Source organism: Lemur catta, chromosome 7 (assembly GCF_020740605.2).
Source record: "Lemur catta isolate mLemCat1 chromosome 7, mLemCat1.pri, whole genome shotgun sequence".
NCBI lineage: Eukaryota > Metazoa > Chordata > Mammalia > Primates > Lemuridae > Lemur > Lemur catta.
In genome coordinates this window covers 56,915,898-56,934,679 of record NC_059134.1, presented here as the reverse complement: position 1 = coordinate 56,934,679, position 18,782 = coordinate 56,915,898, and the positions used below count along the sequence as shown (strand labels likewise).

General features: G+C 35.9%; 1 protein-coding gene across 3 annotated transcripts in view; it reads left to right on the top strand.

The window, feature by feature from the left end:
* UVRAG (UV radiation resistance associated) overlaps positions 1-18,782 on the top strand; it is a 278,967-nt gene that overhangs the window by 43,091 nt on the left and 217,094 nt on the right. For all 3 annotated transcript variants that reach the window (XM_045555435.1, XM_045555436.1, XM_045555437.1), the window contains exons 4-5: positions 9,253-9,414; positions 17,879-17,953. In XM_045555435.1, coding sequence (XP_045411391.1) covers positions 9,253-9,414; positions 17,879-17,953 — 237 coding nt within the window. The remainder of the gene's footprint in view (positions 1-9,252; positions 9,415-17,878; positions 17,954-18,782) is intronic.

The following is an 18,782-nucleotide window of genomic DNA, read 5'->3' as shown; positions in this document are numbered from 1 at the left end:
TTTGTTGATAGGCATTTGGCTAGTTTTTAGTTTTGAGCTAATATGAATAGTGCTGCTACAAACGCTCTCCTGTTTGTCTTTTGGTAAATGTATGCATGCATTTCTGTTGGGTATATATCTAGGAGTGCAGTTGCTAGGATATGCATATGGTCAGTTAAAGCTGCCAGTTTTCCAAAATTCTTTCATTTATACTCTCACTCTCAGTTTGTGAGAGTTCTGGTTACTTGACATTGTTGTGGACACTTGATTTTTTTTTTTTAATCTTTTGAATTCAAATTGTTGATAGATATTATATACAGGACTTATTGTTTCAATCTAAATCAAGAGAGGTATTTTAAGTGGCAATTAAACTCAGCACATATAGTTCCAACAGTTGTGCCTAACTTAAAAGAATTGAAATCAAAGACAGCTATTTTTAAGGGTGTGCATGACTCTTGATGACTGCCACCTGGTGGTCAAAGAGTGTAGGACCTATTGATTTTACTCTTTCTAAAATCAGAATTCATCTTACAATGCAAAAAAAAGGTACATGTTAGAACTGATGATAAATGGGAATATGTTAGCTGGTAACAAATATAACAGAGTAAAATAAATCAGACAAAGGGAGTGTCTTCCAGGAGTGGTGGTGGTTTTTCCATGGCAGTCATGTAGAAGGTATCACTTGAGCAGAAAGAAGTGAGGGAACAAGCTGTGTATTTCTTTGGGGAGTATTGTTCTGGGGCAAGAAACAGGGAAGTACAAAAACAAGAGTGTATTGAGGTTTTCAAATGGCTAAGAAGTTAGTATGAGTGGAATGGAGTGAGCAGGGGTGGTTTGAAGTTTTGCAGGGCAAGTATGACAGAGAGACAGGGCAAAGGGAATTGAGGATCAGGGCAGCAGAGGAAATGACTACAGCGATAGGAGGTGATAGTCAAGGGCTAGGTGGCATGAGAATGAGACTTTGAAAGGGATACAGTTACAGGTGATGCAAAATTGGGAGCATCTGGTAGACAAAGATCTCCCTACTTATTTTTCTATTTTCTGTAGTCCCCAGTATAATGTTTTGCCCAGAGGAGACCAATAAATGTCTATTGCATTGAATAATTGGAATAATCCACCTTTGACACGCTACATGGTAGAGATGTCTTCAAGTTATAGGTCAGAGTCATAGTTTCTTCTCAGATAAATTTAGCGTATAACAATTAATGGTCTGCACAAAAGCAATTCATATAACCAAAACGTTTGTACCCCATAATATTCTGAAATAAAAAATTAAAAAAAATAAATAAAAAAAACAATGGTGAATGTGTATTTCAACTTTAATGTTCCTGGCTTTAGCTAGTCATACCCTCCAAATTATCTTTTTTGGGGTTCAGGGGGAGGTTAGATCTTTGATATTGTTGAAAGGTCATTGGGTTAGTTAATAACTAAAATGATTGATGCAATAACAATGAAAACGACCAAATTCTCTAAACTTTATTTTGTGCATATACAGAAGTAGAGACAAATTATTTTTGTAATGAATACACATGTCCTTGTCTTTAACACTCGTAGAGTTAATCTAATCATTACATGTTTTTCCAAAAATGAGTTTTTAACTTTTATTAGAATATTAAAAATCTCATGGTGGGAGTAAGAATGGTGATAGCTAATTTGTATGTGTTTTGAAATTTCTCTGTACATGTATGTTTCTTTAGTAAATAAGAGGTATCAATTGGTACCCACCTACAATTTAAGTAGCATGTTGGATGTTCCTCATAACAATGCTGAAGGTAAGAGATGTGCCTCTTTTATAGCTAAGGAACGAGGCTAAGGAACTTGATCTAGGTCACACAGCTAGTGACTGGTAAAACTGATGCTGAAGAGCCCTGCTTTTTTGCCTCCCTTCTATCACACCTTCTTACAACTGATTAAATGTCTGCTTGAAGTCTAATAGAGGTTAATGATGGGCTTTATAATCAAATAAACAGAGTTCTAGAGCATATATTTTAGGGAAAGCATGTGACATAATTTATCAGAACCATAAACTTCTGTTGGAATTGTGACTGAGCTGTTTTTAAATCTTTGTGGAAAAAGCTGACTGAACAGTTCAAATACTTTTTATGAGTAACTAGCCTGAGTGATTCTCAAGCCAAACCAAGTTTGTGTTTCAACTGAATTGTGACTGAATGATTTAACATTTAATTTCTGTGTGTGTGTGTGTATGTGTGTGTGTGTGTGTGTGTGTGTTGTTTATGTCAAATTATGTTACCCTCTGTTAAACTGCGTCATTTTCAGGGTTTTCTAACTTCTGTCTGATTAACCACATGATTTGAGGAGATGGAGATAATCAATTCGTGCAGTTATAATACCAGGGAAGAAAAGGATGCTGTGAAAACACGCAGAAGTGTTATTTATCTCAGGTTGGAGGGAGGAGTTAGGAAAGGTTTCTAACAATTAGTAAGTCCTAAGTTGAGACATGAAGTCTGAATACAGGTGAAGAAGATGGGGAAAGAGAGCTTATTGTGCTACTACTAATTATAAAATCAGTATGCAATTCCAGCAAGATGTGTTGTATGTCTTCAGAAAGTTAGAACAACTTTTATGAATTCCTGGCCGTGTTTCTTGTGATTATATATCGAGCAATGTTACAGTAATAAATAATGGTAATAAGTAATCATTTTAGGTTCAGTAATAAATAATTATTTTAGGTCCTCTTCTGGGTAAATAGTAAGCAGTGAACTTTTCAAAGCTTATAAATATCCTGATATTCTGCTATTGCACTTTAAGTGGTATAAGTCCCTAGATGTTAGTACTTGAATAATTTGTTCTAACTAGAAATTGGGCAAATATGTATAAGGTTGAATATAAATAAAAAATAATCTGGGTCTATACAGTAAAAATAGTGGGCATTAAAGTCTTTGATGTGTGGCAGGCTGTATCTGCCTGTATCTGAATGTACCAACTTAGAAATTATTGCTTGTTGTCTGACAACTATTTTGTAAAAGTATAAAAGAAAGTCTTTGTAATGGGAAGACTGACAATAGCTCTACTGTATTAATGTTGTATTGGCTTAGATAGAACACCCAGATCATCTATTCAGCCACATGAAATAACTTCAGAAAACTCCTCTCTCCTCCAAAGGCTTTTGATTTATTTTAGAATGAAGTATTTAAGAATATTAAATACAACAATCCCCCCCAAAATTCCCCCTTCCTCACCATGCAGTACGACCCTTCGGATACATTCACCAAGTCTTTTCTATTTTCCACGTTGGAAAGGGGTGGTTATTTCATGCTTTTTCTGGCACTTTGTTACTGATAGTGAGAATTTGAAATTATGTTACTTCATATTCTAGAGCACATGTATTTTTGTTAAGAGGTGATCTTATACATAGGGGAGTAAGTGGTTACCTTTTGAGGTAGTGTAATTTGAAGGCCAGGAAGATCCTCCAGCTCCTGCCCTTTAGGCTTTTAGGGCCTGAAATTATATCAGGAAGAGATGACTTCATTTAATTTATCTCAAAAGTCACCTCCTATATTTTCCCTTGTTTGGTCTCCTTAAAAAAATATTTTCATTACTTTTTATTGAGATATAACACACACACAGAGTAAAGTACACAAATAATAATAGCCTGATGACTTTTGAAAGGGAACAGATCAATGTAACCAGGTCAAGAAATAGAACCTGATCGGCACCTCATGTTCTTTCAGTCACTAGCTTTTCCCAAAGAGAACCATTACCACTCTCTGTCTTTTAATACCATAGGTTAGTTCTGCCTGGTTTTGAACTTTTATGTGGTGTATACTCTTTTGCTCAGCATAATTGTGAGATTCATCCATATTACATGTAGTAGTTTATTATAATAAACATATTGTTTGGTGAACATATGTGTGTAATTCTCTGAGGTATGTACTTAGGAGTGGAATTAATTGCTGGGTTGTAGGTTATATTCAGCTTTAGTAGATATTGCCAAATCATTTGCCAAAGTATTTGTATCAATTATAGCCTTACCAGCAGTGTGAGGTTTTTGCTCCCTATCCTTGCCCAAACGGGTATTATCTGTCTTAATTTTAGCCATTCTGGTGGGACAGTGGTATTTAATTTATACTTCCTCATAGACTGTTCTAGTTGAGCACATTTTCAAGTGTTGGCTGTTTAAATATTCTTTTCTATGAAGTGTTCTTCTGGAAAAACATGCCAGTTAATGCCAATTAAGAATAAACAAATCCTGTGCAGGCATTTAAGACTTTCTAAAAAATTTTGTGGGACGTATTTGATCTAACTTGATAGTTAAGAAGTCCTTCTTCATGCTTTCTGCTTTTGACTATTCAAGGATAACATGTGACGTTGATGGTCTGTTGAATTCCAGTTTAGTAAAACGTTTTTTTGAGTTTTCATGTCTATATTACCTTTTTTGGTTTCTGTCTTCTCCCCTTAAATAAGAGAAAATTATTTAACCTTTTCTCAATGACTTAGGGTTATCATGAGAAACTCAATTATTACACTAGACTTATCCTTCAGGGGCTGCCTCAGACATAAAGACAGACTGCTTTTACTCTAAACGGTCCCTAGCAACATGGCCTACCTCGTACACTAAAGTGATCCAGTGCTTTTATGTCTCTAGAGTCAGATGTAGACTTTCTCTTCCTGTTCCAGATAGAACCAACTATATGACCTTAGGCAAGTTACTTAATGGTTTCTAGCATCAGTTTCTCTGAAGAACTGGGATAATGTCTACTTCACGGGACTCTCTTGCATTTTGTGAAGATTAAGAAAGAATATGTAGTCAAACTGGTAGTATGGTGCTTGGCACACTGAACTTGCACTAACAAGGTGCCGGATACTGTAGAGGATAAGCACTCTAGTGCTTATCCCTGCCTTTGAGTAGCTCACGTTCTGGAGGGGAAGACAGACAAGTGCCAGGTGCCACAAGAAAGTTAACTACTCACAGGTTCCTATGGGCGTACAGAGGAGGAGCAGTCAGCCCCAAGGACATTCATTGCTCTCCCTTTCTTGTAATTATACCAGTAGTAAAAATGAGTAAAACGGTTTTTATTCTGTATTTATAAAGCATGATTCATATTAGGTGAGAAAATGAATCACTTTTTCCAAATGAATCTTAAGCTGTGCTTTCTGGTCTTTGCCTTAAATTTTAATGTTTTTGACCCTAAAATGATTAGGTCTTCTTTCAGCAAAGTGCCAGGAATAGGATATTTTTTCTTTGTTTATTCAGCAAATATTCGAGTGCTTACTGTGTCTCTAGGGTACCATATTATCTACTTGGGAAAGCAACAGCAAAAAGACCCATGGTCACAGTGGGTGGCAGGCAGAGAAGCCTGACAGTTAAGGGAAGATCAGGGAAGGCTTCTCTGCAGAAGAGATGTTTGAACTGAAACCTGGTGGTGAGAGAAACGTTAACCAGGAAAAGGATGGTTGGGGGTAGAGGCAGGAACGGCTCTAGCCAGAGGCCTCAATTTCCTCATTTCAAAACTGGAGTTGGACCAGCCAAGTTCAAATGTCCCTTTGAGTTCTTACATTCCTAGGTTATGTAAACTAGAGGACACCCTCATTTTGTCTCTCTGTTGTACCTAGCTTCCTCATTTATACTATAGTCCATGTTAAATTAAATCAAGTATAATGCTCAGTACATAGTAAATGGTCCACAAATGATTGCTGTTGTTCATACAAGGTTGGGGTGTGAAGGAGACTCAGACTAAGGAATGCAGGCACGTCCTCAAGCTCCAGAACTACTAGAGGGCTTTTCCCCATAATTCCTGGTTACCAGTTTCTCAAAGTCTGAGATGGAGGGTTTGATGAACTGGCAAAGGCCAGTTCCTTCCTAGCTAATCTGTAATGAATGCTTCATTCTTGTAGTAATTGTCTACCGTTTGCTGTCACGTTTAGTCACTTATTTGTGTCTCAGCCCTGTCTGCTATAGAGTGTGGTGATGGAGCAGCAAGAGCAAGTTTGAGTTCTGTGAAGTCTCTCCGGTCCCTTTCTCCTAGACAGTAGGGCATAGGCACAGGGGAGAGTTCTCTCTTCCGGTGACATTCTCTTAGGGTCTCTTTTGTTCTAAATTCTGTCTTCTGTGATTTTGTGGGGAGAAAAACAAAACAAAACAAATGGGCCGGGCGCAGTGGCTCACGCTTGTAATCCTAGCACTCTGGGAGGCTGAGGCTGGGGGATTGCTCAAGGTCAGAAGTTTGAGACCAGCTTAAGCAAGAGCGAGACCCCATCTCTACTAAAAATAGAAAGAAATTAGCTGGAGAACTAAAAATATGTAGAAAAATTAGCTGGGCATGGTGGCGCATGCCTGTAGTCCCAGTTACTCGGGAGGCTGAGGCAGAAGGATTGCTTAAGCCCAGGAGTTTGAGGTTGCTGTGAGCTAGGCTGACACCACGGCACTCTAGCCAGAGAATCGGAGTGACACTCTGTCTCCAAAAAAAAAAAAAAAAAAACCCCAAAAAAACCCCGAAAACCCGAATACACATGAGACAAATTCTAGAGACCTAGCTTTGAATTCTGATACCATTTTTACTAAGTGACCTTAGACAAGAAGACTCAGCTTCTGTGTTTTATTGATTCTAAGATGCAAAATATTCCCATTTGACATCCCTGAAATCTAGGTGTGTCTTAAAATCAATTCTGTTTTTTGTTTAGTCATATCTATAAAATAATGGTGCATCTTAACAATTGCTGGTAATTTGTATTTGATGAAATAAGGTATTTCCTCTTAACTATTGAGGTTAACAATAACAACTGTCTTGTTTACTTCATGTGGACTTACTGGTATTAACAGGTTTACTTTATTCAACAGATAAGATACTTCTATGTGTTAGAATAGGCATTCTTCTGTGCCCTTTTCACGTATTATTTGACTTTATATAGTACCTGTCACTAATAAATATTAAAATGGTAGATTGTCTGCTGCTCTTCCTAAGCACATTTCTAGTGATTACTCCTGTGTCTGGATAGCTTAGTGGTCCCAGTGATTGGTCAGACTTTGTGCGCAGATACTTTAAGCCAGTAACCTCTGCCAGTGGATTAGCAGCACATTTCAAGTTCAGGCAGTTTTTAAGCCTTCCCCAGCTTTTCTTTTCCACTGTGCCTACTCAAGTCTCCTGTGTGTGCACGCCAGTTCATGGTCAACCCAGGGACATGTGGATCATCGAGACTCTTTTTGGACTCTCCTGTGTGGATACATGGATTGCTTATCAAGGCTCTTTATAGCTATCTCATTTTTTCTAGATCTTCCTATTAAATTTCTGGCTAGTTTTCCAGCCCATTGCGTGTCCCAGCCAGGACTGTAACCTCCAGCTAGATGAGCTGCTGATCAGCCCCGTTTATTTGCTGGTGAGATCGCTAGTGTTATTGACAGGATTGCTAGGTTTGGAGTTTTTCCATACTCCATTCCAAATCAAGACAGTCCTCCCCAGTAGTGAAGCTGCAGGTTTTTACAACTTGGCCCCTTCCCGCAAACAGAACCAACTTTGCAGGCTGAATGGAGGTTGAGGATAAAAGTAGCCCAAGGCAAGAAATGCCACACACTCACTGGTTCTTACCTGAAGTCAGTGGTTTTTCAGAATAACTGCTTCTCAATTTGGTGTATGCTTTTGGTTGATTTCCAGAGTCCTAAAATGGTTGTTTTTGACAATTTTGTCTAGTTTTATTGTTGCTTTTTTTGGGAAAAATTTGTTGAGCAACTCATTCTGCCATGTCAGAAGCCCCACCCCTCCTTTAGATTTACTCTTATAGTCACCACTTGTGGGCTATTCATTCTTTCATACAGCACAAATGTTGTATCTAGGTTCACTTTCCACGTGCCTAAATTTTCTTTAATGAGCATATGCTAGTGTCACACTCACAAATTTTCTTGTTTGAAATGTGTGTATTTTACTTTCATTTGTGAAGAATACTTTTATTGGCTAGAATTCTAGATTGTCAGTTATTTGGATTTTTTTCAGGATATTGAGAGTAAAATTCTAGTGCATTCTGGCTTCCATTTTGCCATTGGAAAGTCAGTGGTTAGTCTGTGATTCCTTTGAAGGTAATCTTACTTAGACAGCTCTTAGGATCATTACCTTTGCTTTGGTGTTCTATAGTTTCACTTTTATGTGTCCTAATACAGTTTTACTTTTATTTATCTTGCTTATGACCTCTTGGGTATTTGAACCTGTGAATTAGTGTTTTGTTGATGTTGTTATTTCTAGAGACAGAATCTTGCTCTGTTGCCAGGGGGAGTACATTGGCACAATTATAGTTCGCTGTACCATTGAACTCTTGGGCTCAAGTGATCCTCCTGCCTTGGCCTCCCAAATTGCTGAGATTACAAGTGTGAGCCACTGCACTGGCCTATCCTTCTAGTCTTTGATAGTTTCTTTGCTATTTGGCATGACACGATGTTCCAGGTTTATCTTGTACATTTTCTGATCCAGTTCTGAAATTAGGTACTTCCTCAATGAGTCCTGTTTTTTTGTTTTGTTTTTAGTAAAAATGGTTTGTAGAAACCCATTATGGGCACTAAAGGGTACTTATTGATATTGCTGTTAGGTTGGTCACACACTTATTTCAGTGGCCTCATGTCTTATAGAGAGTAAAGTATTACAAGTATAGCAAGGCATAAAAGATCCTTCAGTTCAGTCGCTTGTTTCTCTCTCCAGTTTTGTGTCCTGCCACTATTGTACTGTGTGCTCTAGCAGTTGTTCTTAGTTCCCTGACCACCCCTTGGGATTTCATACCTCTGAGTTAGTTCCCTTTTGCTGAAATTCCTTATTTTAACCTGGCAAAATACTACTTGTCCACTAACAGCCAAATGTTACAGCATCTGTGATATCTTCCTCTGATCCTTCAGTTTATTATTCCTTCCTGTGCTATTGTGTAACCTTTTGCATAATTCTGTTATTGAACTTTTCATGAAACAATGCAATTATTTAAATAAGTGTTTGAATCCAACAATAAATTGAAGGCTCTTTGAGGGCATTATGTGTTGGCTCTTAATAATCATGTATTAAGTGTTGAAAAAATGAATGAATTACCATATGAAACCATGCCAGTGAGAGATGGGAATGTGTGCTTCTTCTAATGATTGTAATAAGTAAACAGAGAAATTCAAAAGTACCATTATCACCCCTTTTGAGTTAATTAGAATGTCTTCTTGGTTCATTTAAGTTTGCAATTTAATGTATTTATAAGGTCTTTTGTTTTTTAAAAACAAAATGATTTACCACCTAACTGAAAATAACTATGAACAAGTTAGTCTTCCTAAAGCATGTTTTTCATTTCCATCAACAGAATCCAACGTGGCGGAGTCTCGATTTTGGAATAATGCCAGACCATCTTGACACATCTGTGTCTTGTTTTGTGGTGAAGATATGGGGCGGAAAGGAGAATGCCTACCAGCTGTTGATTGAATGGAAAGTCTGTTTGGATGGGCTGAAATACTTGGGTCAGCAGGTAATTTTTAGACTGTGGTTTTAAGTAGTCATCTCCAAATTAACCTGTCTCACCTTTCTTTTGATTCTTCTGACTATATTTCCTGTTATAAAGAGAAACTTTTATGACTGTTTACTTATGTTACTAAGAGAGACCTTTAGGATTGTTTGCTTATGTCATGTTACTTATGTTGTTGTGTTTGAGTTGTTGCCCAGTTTAAAAAATAACTTTAACTGAAGACATTTATGAAGAAGTAACCTGAGCAGCTAATATAAGAGGATTTGTGTGTGTGTGTGTGTGTGTGTGTGTGTGTAAGAATATGCTTTCTTACAGCATTCTGCTTTTTCTATCATATTGGATGTCCTCTGTTAGAATCTGAAAATTAAATTGAAATAAAGAATATACCATTAAATGCCTCTTTTTTGACCAGTAGAGTTGGCTTATTCTAGGAATAAGAACTACCTTTTGTTGAGCACAGGATGACAAATGCCTGGCTTATATACTGCTTGCTACCTGTTATCTGCCTTTGCTGTACTCATGCCTGGTGTAGCTAATTGATCACGGTGCTCTTCTAGCTGTACTCGGAAGTAGCTCCATAATCCTTACTAACACAGTGTTCCAGGACACAACTAGCAATCTATCAGAATGGTGAATGTAAGAAAACCTATTTGCCATCACCAAACATAGTTATAATTAATTAGTGTTTATAGCAGCCTTGTGAAGGTTGATATTATTGCCCTTATTTTCCAGATGGGAAAATTGAGCCTCAGAGAGTTTAGGAAACTACTTAAGATCACACGGTTAGGTGGAGCTAAGATTTAAGTTCAGGCCTGGCTGATTTAAAAATTCATTCTCTTTGTGCTGTGCAACACTGGTACATACATGTTGTCCTTGGTAACCCTCCACTCTACATTGGAATGAGGGCCGTTTCTGTTTTGTAATACCTATGGTACTACTGTTAACAATAACCCAAAAATGTTAGTCATAGATTATCTACAAACATCCTTGATTTTTTAAAATGTTTATTCACTATATACTTTCTGATGTTTCTTTTTAAAGAAACAATTTAGTTCTGCATTTTTTCAGATTAAAAAAATCTCTGCCCTCATTTTGCTTACGATACTTTTATTTATTAATTTTTAAACTGTAGTCACGATGTTGTACAGTATGTCTCTTAAACTTATTCCTCTTTTCTAACTGAAGTTTTTTATCCTTTGACCAGCGTCTCACCAAGCCTCTTCCCCTCCACCCAGCTCTTGATAACTACCATTCTATTCTCTACTTCTATGAGTTCAACTTTTTTAGATTCTACATACAAGTGAGACCATGCTCTTACCATATTTTTATTTATTTTGTGTCTTTCTATAGTGACCAGAGCAATATGTAACATATGTGTTCCTTAACTAAATTCTAACCTCCTACAATTTTCAAATCTTTTTTTATCTTTTTATTTTTTTTCTGTTTTAGGGTTGGTCTTAATTAAAACTTAGAAAATAATGACTTTTCATTTAGGGCCTTTCTTCTCTCTCTTATTGCCAGATACTTGTTGCCTTTAGACTGGCCAACTAGATCCCTGCACTGAGGCACATGCCCTGTGTATCTTCTGATATGCTATACTTGGCTCTCTGTGCATAGACTATGATATTAAGTACTTGTTTATTTTTCATCTGAAAGTATCTACATTTCATGGAAGATGGTGCTTCTTAATGCTGTGACTGCAGGGCTATAGGCCAATAGGGGAGTTTTTAGGCCAGTGAAGATGTCCTTCATCATGTTTTTCAACTTCCACATTCCTTAGGTGGTGGTCTTCTTGACATACCCAACCGTGCTTATGTCTAACCTGCCCTAATTTCAGAGAGTTGGCATTCAAGTGTCTTCTTACAAAGTTAGTTATGTTGGTGTAACAGAAAATAAAAAAAAAAGAAAAGAGAAAACTTTTTTTTTCAGCCAACTAGAAACTTAGTATCATTGTAGAAAGTCAAACTTACATTTGGAATAGGTATAACAAGTAATATACTAGTAAAAATTAGATCAGGCCAGCCCTGGTACCTCATGCCTGTAATCCCAGTACTTTGGGAGGCTGAGGAGGGAGGATCACTTGAGGCCAGGAGTTTGAGACCAGGCTGGGCAACATAGCAAAAACCCTGTCTCTATAAAAAATAAAAATAAAATTAACCAGGTGTGATGGTGCGCACCTGTAGTCCTAGCTTCTCTAGAGGCTGAGTGAAGTAGGAAAATTGCTTGAGCCCAGGAGTTCAAGGTTGTAGTGAGCTGTGATTGCACCACTACACTCCAGCCTGAGTGATAGAGTGAGACCCTGTCTCTTAAAAAAATAGATCAAATAAAATTACAATTTTTTTAAATTAATTTTTTTGTAGAAATGGGTTCTCGCTGTGTTGCCCAGTGTGGTCTTGAACTTCTGGCATCAAGCGATCCTCCTGCCTCTGCCTCAGAATTACAGATTTTTAGGGGAAAATGAGACTAAGATATTTTAGAATAATAGCCACAATCAGTTAGGTTCATTGATTGATTATATGCTTTTACCAAGCATTATACTTAGTGTTAAGGATCCAGAGATGTGTAAGACAAGATTCTTAGACCTAATGAACGGATGATTGATGAGTACCTTCATAGAAAGGTATGAGAGTATGTGGAAGAGGTATTTAGACCAGCCTGCATAGAGTCATGGAGGACTGACTTCTGAATAAAGATTGTTTTTTTAAAGTTAGGTTTATTGAGGTATAATTTACAATAGAATTCATCTTTTTAAAGTATATAGTTGAGTGAATTTGACAAATATATAGAGTTGAGTAACCAACATCATAAAAAACAAAGCTGGTATAATATTTAAATATAGGTCTTTGTGTTGACATATGTTGTCATTTCTTTTTGGTAAATACCCAGGAATGGAATTTCTGGGTCTAATGTTAAGTGTGTGTTGAAATTTATAAGAAACTTCCAAACAGTTTTCCAAAGTGATTGTAATAGTCTGCATTCTGATCAGCAATGTGTAGTAGTTTTGTTTGTTTTACATCTTTGCTAACACTTGTTATTGTCAGTCTTTAATTTCAGCCATTCTAATGGGTTTAAAGTGGTTTTAATTTGAATTTCCCTAATGACAAAGTTAAATTGAGCCTTGTAAAACATATATCTATTTGAGATCAGTATCTCTCTCTCTTTCCCTCTCTCTCTCATGCGAAATATTTGTACAGATCTTTTGCCCATGTTTTATTGGGTTGCTTGAATTACTATTATTGAATTATAAAAGTTCTTTATGTATTCTAGATATAAGTCAGTGCTTTATAAGATATGTATTTTCCAAATATTTTCTGCCGGTCTGTGGATTTTCTTTTCATTTTCTTAACAGTGTCAAAGGACAGAAGTTTTTTCAGTGTTGGTGAAATCCACTATATCAGTGTTTTCTATTGTGTTTCATGCTTTTTGTGTCTTATCTAAGATATCTTTGCTTAACCCAAGGTCACAGAGATTTCCTTCTATGTTTTTTAGAAGTTTTCTTTTAGAAGTTTTCCAGCTTTTAGACTTTACATTTACATCTATGATCTCTTTGAATTTTTAATATAAAGAATAGGGTTCATTGTTTTGCAGATGAACAGTTGTTCCTGTACTCTTTGTTGCAAAAGCTATTATTTCTCCATTGAATTACTTTGTCATCTTTGTTGAAAATCAGTAGTTGAAAATCATTTGTATGAGTCTGTTTTTGGACTCTGTTCTATTTCATATTATCTCAATGCCAACAACAAATTACTTTAATTACTATAGTTTTATAGTGTGTCTTGAATTTGGGTAACATGAGCTCCCCAACTTTGTCCTTTTTTCAAAATTTTTCTAGCTATTCTGGATCTTTTGCCTTTCTATATACACTCTGGAATCAGATTGTCAATTTCTACAAAAGTCCTGTTGGTATTTTAATAGGCGTTGAATCTAAGAAAATTTGGGGAGAATTAACATCTTAATAGTATTGAGTCTTTCAATTTACACACAAAATATATCTCTCCATTTATGAAAATCTTTGGTTTGACACATTAATGTTTTGTAGTTTTCAGCATGTAGATCTTGCACGTATTTTATTAGGGTTCTATGTTTTTTATGCTAATTTAAATGGTTCTTTTTAAAATATTTTTATTTCCAATTTTTTTTGCTAGTATATAGAAATGCATGTCTTTTAAAATAGACTGGGAAGTGTTTAATTTTCTGGAGAAATTTATGTAGAGTTGTTATTATTCTACAAATGTTTGACAGAATTCTTCAGTGAAGCCGTCTGGGGGTTACAATTTCTTTGTGGGAAAGTCTAAAAGTATGACTTCAATTACTTTATTAGATATGGAACCATTCAAGTTATCTATGTCTTCTTAAGTGAGCTTTGATAATTTGTCTTCCATAGACGTTGTCTAATTCTTCTGAGATTTCAAATTTATTGTTATAAAGTTTTCCATAATATTACTATATCCTTTTAATGTATGTAGGATCTTTCCTCTTTCATTCTTGCTATTGATATTTTTAGTCTTCTCTCTTTTGATTACTCTAACTAGAGAGTTATCAATTTTATTAGCTTTTTAAAAAACTAGTATTTGGTTTCATTGATAATGTTTGTTAATTTTTTCATTTTCATTGATTTCTATATTTATTTTTTTATTTTTATTTTTTTTATTTTTGAGACAGAGTCTCACTCTGTTGCCTGGATTAGAGTGCCGTGGTGTCAGCCTAGCTCACAGCAACTTCAAGCTCCTGGGCTCAAGCAATCCTCCTGCCTCAGCCTCCCGAGTAGCTGGGACTACAGGCATGCGCCACCATGCCTGGCTAATTTTTCTATATATATTTTTAGCTGTCCATATGATTTCTTTCTATTTTTAGTAGAGACAGGGTCTCGCTCTTGCTCAGGCTGGTCTCGTACTCCTGAGCTCAAACAATTTGCCGGCCTTTGCCTCCCGTAGTGCTAGGATTACAGGCGTGAGCCACCCTTCCCGGCCTGATTTCTATTTTTTATTTTATTTATTTATTTATTTATTTTTGAGACAGAGTCTTGCTCTGTTGCCTGGGCTAGAGTGAGTGCCGTGGCATCAGCCTAGCTCACAGCAACCTCAGATTCCTGGGCTTAAGCGATCCTACTGCCTCAGCCTCCCAAGTAGCTGGGACTACAGGCATGCGCCACCATGCTCGGCTAATTTTTTCTCTCTATATATTTTTTTAGTTGGCCAGATAATTTATTTCTATTTTTAGTAGAGACAGGGTCTCACTCTTGCTCAGGCTGGTCTCGAACTCCTGACCTTGAGTGATCCACCCGCCTAGGCCTTCCAGAGTGCTAGGATTACAGGCGTGAGCCACCGCGCCCGGCCCTGATTTCTATTTTTAATCTTTATTATTTTCTTCCTTTTGCTTGCTTGGGTTTAATTTGCTCTTCTTTGCAAGTTTCTTAAGGTGGGAACCTGGATTAATGATTTGTAATTTTTCTTCTTTTTTAAAATAAGCATTTTATAAATTTTCATCTAAACATTACTTTAGCTGTATATCACAAATTTTGGTATTGTGTTTTTATTGAATGTAAAATATTTTCTAATTTCCCTTTTATTTATTCTTTGACCCATGTAATAATTAGAAGTATGTTGTTTAATTTTCAAATATTTGTTGATTTTCCAGATATTTTTCTGTTGTTGATTTCTACTTTAATTTTGTTGAGTTTAGAGAAAATCATTTGTATGATTTTAATAGTTTTAGCTTTTTTTAGATTTATTTTTTGGCCCAAAATATGTGGTCTGCTTTGGTTGACTGTTTCATGTACATGTGATGTTTATTCTGCTGTCATTAAATGGAATGTTTTGCAAATATCAGTTATTAAGTTGGTCATGAGTGAATTTTGAATGATATATTGCAATTGGCCAGAGAAGAAAAGATGAGAATAGGCACAGAAGTGTAATATAACAGAGCATGATCTAATCCTTTCAATTTTAGTTGAAGAAACGAGGGAAATGAGTGATGATACAATTTGTCCAAAGTCACATACTTGTGCCATAGCTGCAAATGTAAACCAAGTTTCCTGAATGGCCTTCAGGGTTAATCAGATGTTTTTTTCCCAGAAATCTGAACTAAGCTGAGCTTGACTTAGATTTTGATGACAAAGAAGCAGGGGAGTTTGGAAATAGTTCTATTTAAGATGGGAATTTGGAGAATTTGTTGATATTGCTTATGTGGGCCAGGCAGCATCTTAACTTATGTGCAATGGCGGAAATTCTTGTGCTTAAGTTTAAATGGTTAGAACTTTGTACTAATAACAACAGTAATTGTATACCCCTGTGGTGTTTGGGTATCTTTTTACACGTTCACAATGACCTGCGGTCTTTTGAAGATCATGTGAGCGAGTATTGTTATTTTCCTCAGTATTTAAGGGAGAAAACAGAAGATCAGAGGATTAAGTGATTTTCTGAAGATCACACAGTGATTGGTGAATGTAGGCTGTATACTTGTTCCGTGGCTCAGACTGTATTTATTATTCATTTCACTAACTCTAAATCAGCTATCTTTAAAAGTATGCTGTTTTTCATAAAGATATCAAAATAGGAGGTTGTGGTTAGATTAATAGAGTTCTTTATTCTGTAGGTTGCATATTAGAATTCCAACACAATTATTGTTGGGCCAGTAACCTGTAATTAATGAGTAAAGTATAGTATATATCTTACTTCTTAGCATAATTTAACAGTTCTGAACTGTATATGGTAGTGTGCAATGTAATATAGCCTGTTTTGTTAAGCACATTTTTCTTTTTCTTTCTTAGGAACAAAGGGATCTTCCTGAGCTTTACGGTTGCCTGATTTCTAATACATTATTAGATTTTTTACCAGTATTTTTCATGTCTAACTTTCACATCTAATTATCTAATTATTTCCTTCCATCTTTATGACATGCCTGCACAATAGAGCAGGGAGTGTTTTCTGTGTTTGGCTGATAAAGGAATTAAAGTGTGTATCATTAATATTTCTTAACTACTGTATGTTGGGTAGAGAGCTGGATACCAGGGCTATAAAGATAAGTAAGTCAGAGTTCCCTCCTCTGAAGAGCTCCTTATGAAACAAAGTGGGAATTAGAACCCAGATCACTTATTTTTAGCCTGATATTTTTTCAAGTACTAGAACTATGTTGTCTCTTATTTTTCAACAAACTAATTTGATGCCCATCTTCATGAAGCTTATACTTTGATCACTTTCATGTTAGATTCATTCCTGCCCATACTCACCCTACTGCCTCCCTCTTTCTTTAATGCTGTATACATATTTATTTTCTTAAAATTTAAAAAGTAATATATGTTCTTTCTGTGGAACATTTGGAAAGTTTTGAAAAGCACAGAGAAGGGAATAAAAAATTACACATAATCCTCTGCCCATCTACAACTATTATTAACATTTTGGTGAATATATATTTTATGTTTATAAAATTTCAGGTCCCTTCTATTCTGGAAACTGATTTCATAATGCTTTGTCTTTCTAAGATGAAAAACTTCTTGAGATTGATTTATAGTTTTCATTATAGTAATAAATTTGTGATTGCAAACTCATCTTGGTATTGTATTCAGTTTAGTAAATGATGTATGTTAAAAGGGAGAGTGTGATTAATTTTGCTTTAGTAATAGAGGTAGGAGATATGGAAGTCAGGTAAATGTTCACAGGAGTATTCTGCTGCTGGCTTTGTCTCTAGCTAGAGAAAGAAGGGAGCACACGTTCTGTTCTGGTAATCCTTGTCTTTCCTACACTTCTGTGAATCTTCACAGAAGCGTATTTTTATTTTCTATTTTTTAGCCTAACTCTTTCTGATGAAGTAATTAAATCTATTCGTATGTTTCACAGTTAGGCACATTATACTATTTTGAGTTATTTTAGATCTCAGTTCTTCAATTTTTTAAGTTTTATTCCTCTTGCCTTTTAGTTGAAGTTTAATCTGGGGTGACACTGCCTGAAGCCCCCCATCACGTGAGACAGAGTGACATGCAGACAGTCATTTAGTAGATATTTAAGACTTTAGGGATTGGGCACTCTCATTTTTAAACTGTCTTTTTGAAAATAGAAAATAATATTTATCTTGTGTGTTTTTTCTAGGGCTTCATATTTTTTAAAGTACTCTCATAGACTTACTAAAGTGTGTTTTCTTTGAGATCAGAGAGTGTGTAGTATGCCTCTGAATCCCCTGTCCTTCAAGAATAGCTGTTCTATAACAACCTTAAGAGATGTTTGTGGAAAATGTGTGAATAATGGTGCCTGTGCTCTCATGTGATGGTTTTGTGAAGCCCTTGACTAAAGCAGGAAATGCTCAGTTGATCACTTGGTCTTTTGAGCAGTGAGTTGTTTTCTGCTAGTTTGTTTAAATGTAGTTAGCCTATTTCTCAGCATTGAAGTGGTCCTGTTATAACTGCCATTCTCGCGTCCTATTAAAACGTTATGGGAATGAGAAGAACTAATAGTATGTTTTCCTCCTCTCTTAGATTCATGCCCGCAACCAAAATGAAATAATTTTTGGGCTGAATGATGGCTACTATGGTGCTCCATTTGAACATAAGGTAAGAGGATTCTCGTGCTGTTATGAGTTTTGTTTAGTGCAGGTGTGCCTTGCAGGTGTACAGGGTAGATATAATCCTGGAAAGCTCTGTGCAAATAGAATCATGTTTTAAGTATCATTGTAAGTTTATTGTTTAGTGTGGCTTAGTGTGAATGCTTTTTAAGGTGAGAACTCATTTTGTAAGGCACATAACCACCCCAATTTATCTTTTCTAAATCCAGATTATATTAATTTTTCTAAAGGAAAACCTGAGCTAGCTGTTTTCTCTTAATCTAAATAATTCTTTGGGGATTGGGAAACAGTGGTGATTTTGATTAAATGCAATACAGTTTTATTAAATGTTTCGGTTATCTTTTATGACTTTCAATAAATTTAAGAAACCATGAGTCAAGTTGTTTTATAGTCAGCACTGTCTCTATATCTAAAAGTAATTAGAGAAAGGAGAGGGAAGAAAATTCATATTTACCAAGTACCTACTATCTGTGATACTGTGCCCAGTGATTCAGGTTCTTTTTCCCATGTAATACTAGCCACAAACCAATGCAGTAAGTTTTGTCCTCTCCATTTTATAGATAAGGAAACAGGTTGTGAGGGATGAACTTCATAGGATCATACATCTGGAAAGCTGAGCTGAGATTTCAGGTTGCCTGCCTCTAAAACCCATGCCCTTTCTACTCTATTGTCGTGTTTTACCTATCAAATTCTGAAGCCTACACATGATTTGCTCTTAGTGATCATATTGCTTTGTAATTCTTGGTTGTCTGAAATGCTTTCGCTTAGAGTACTCCATTCATTCAACATTTTATTGAGTACCTGCTGTATGTCAGCCA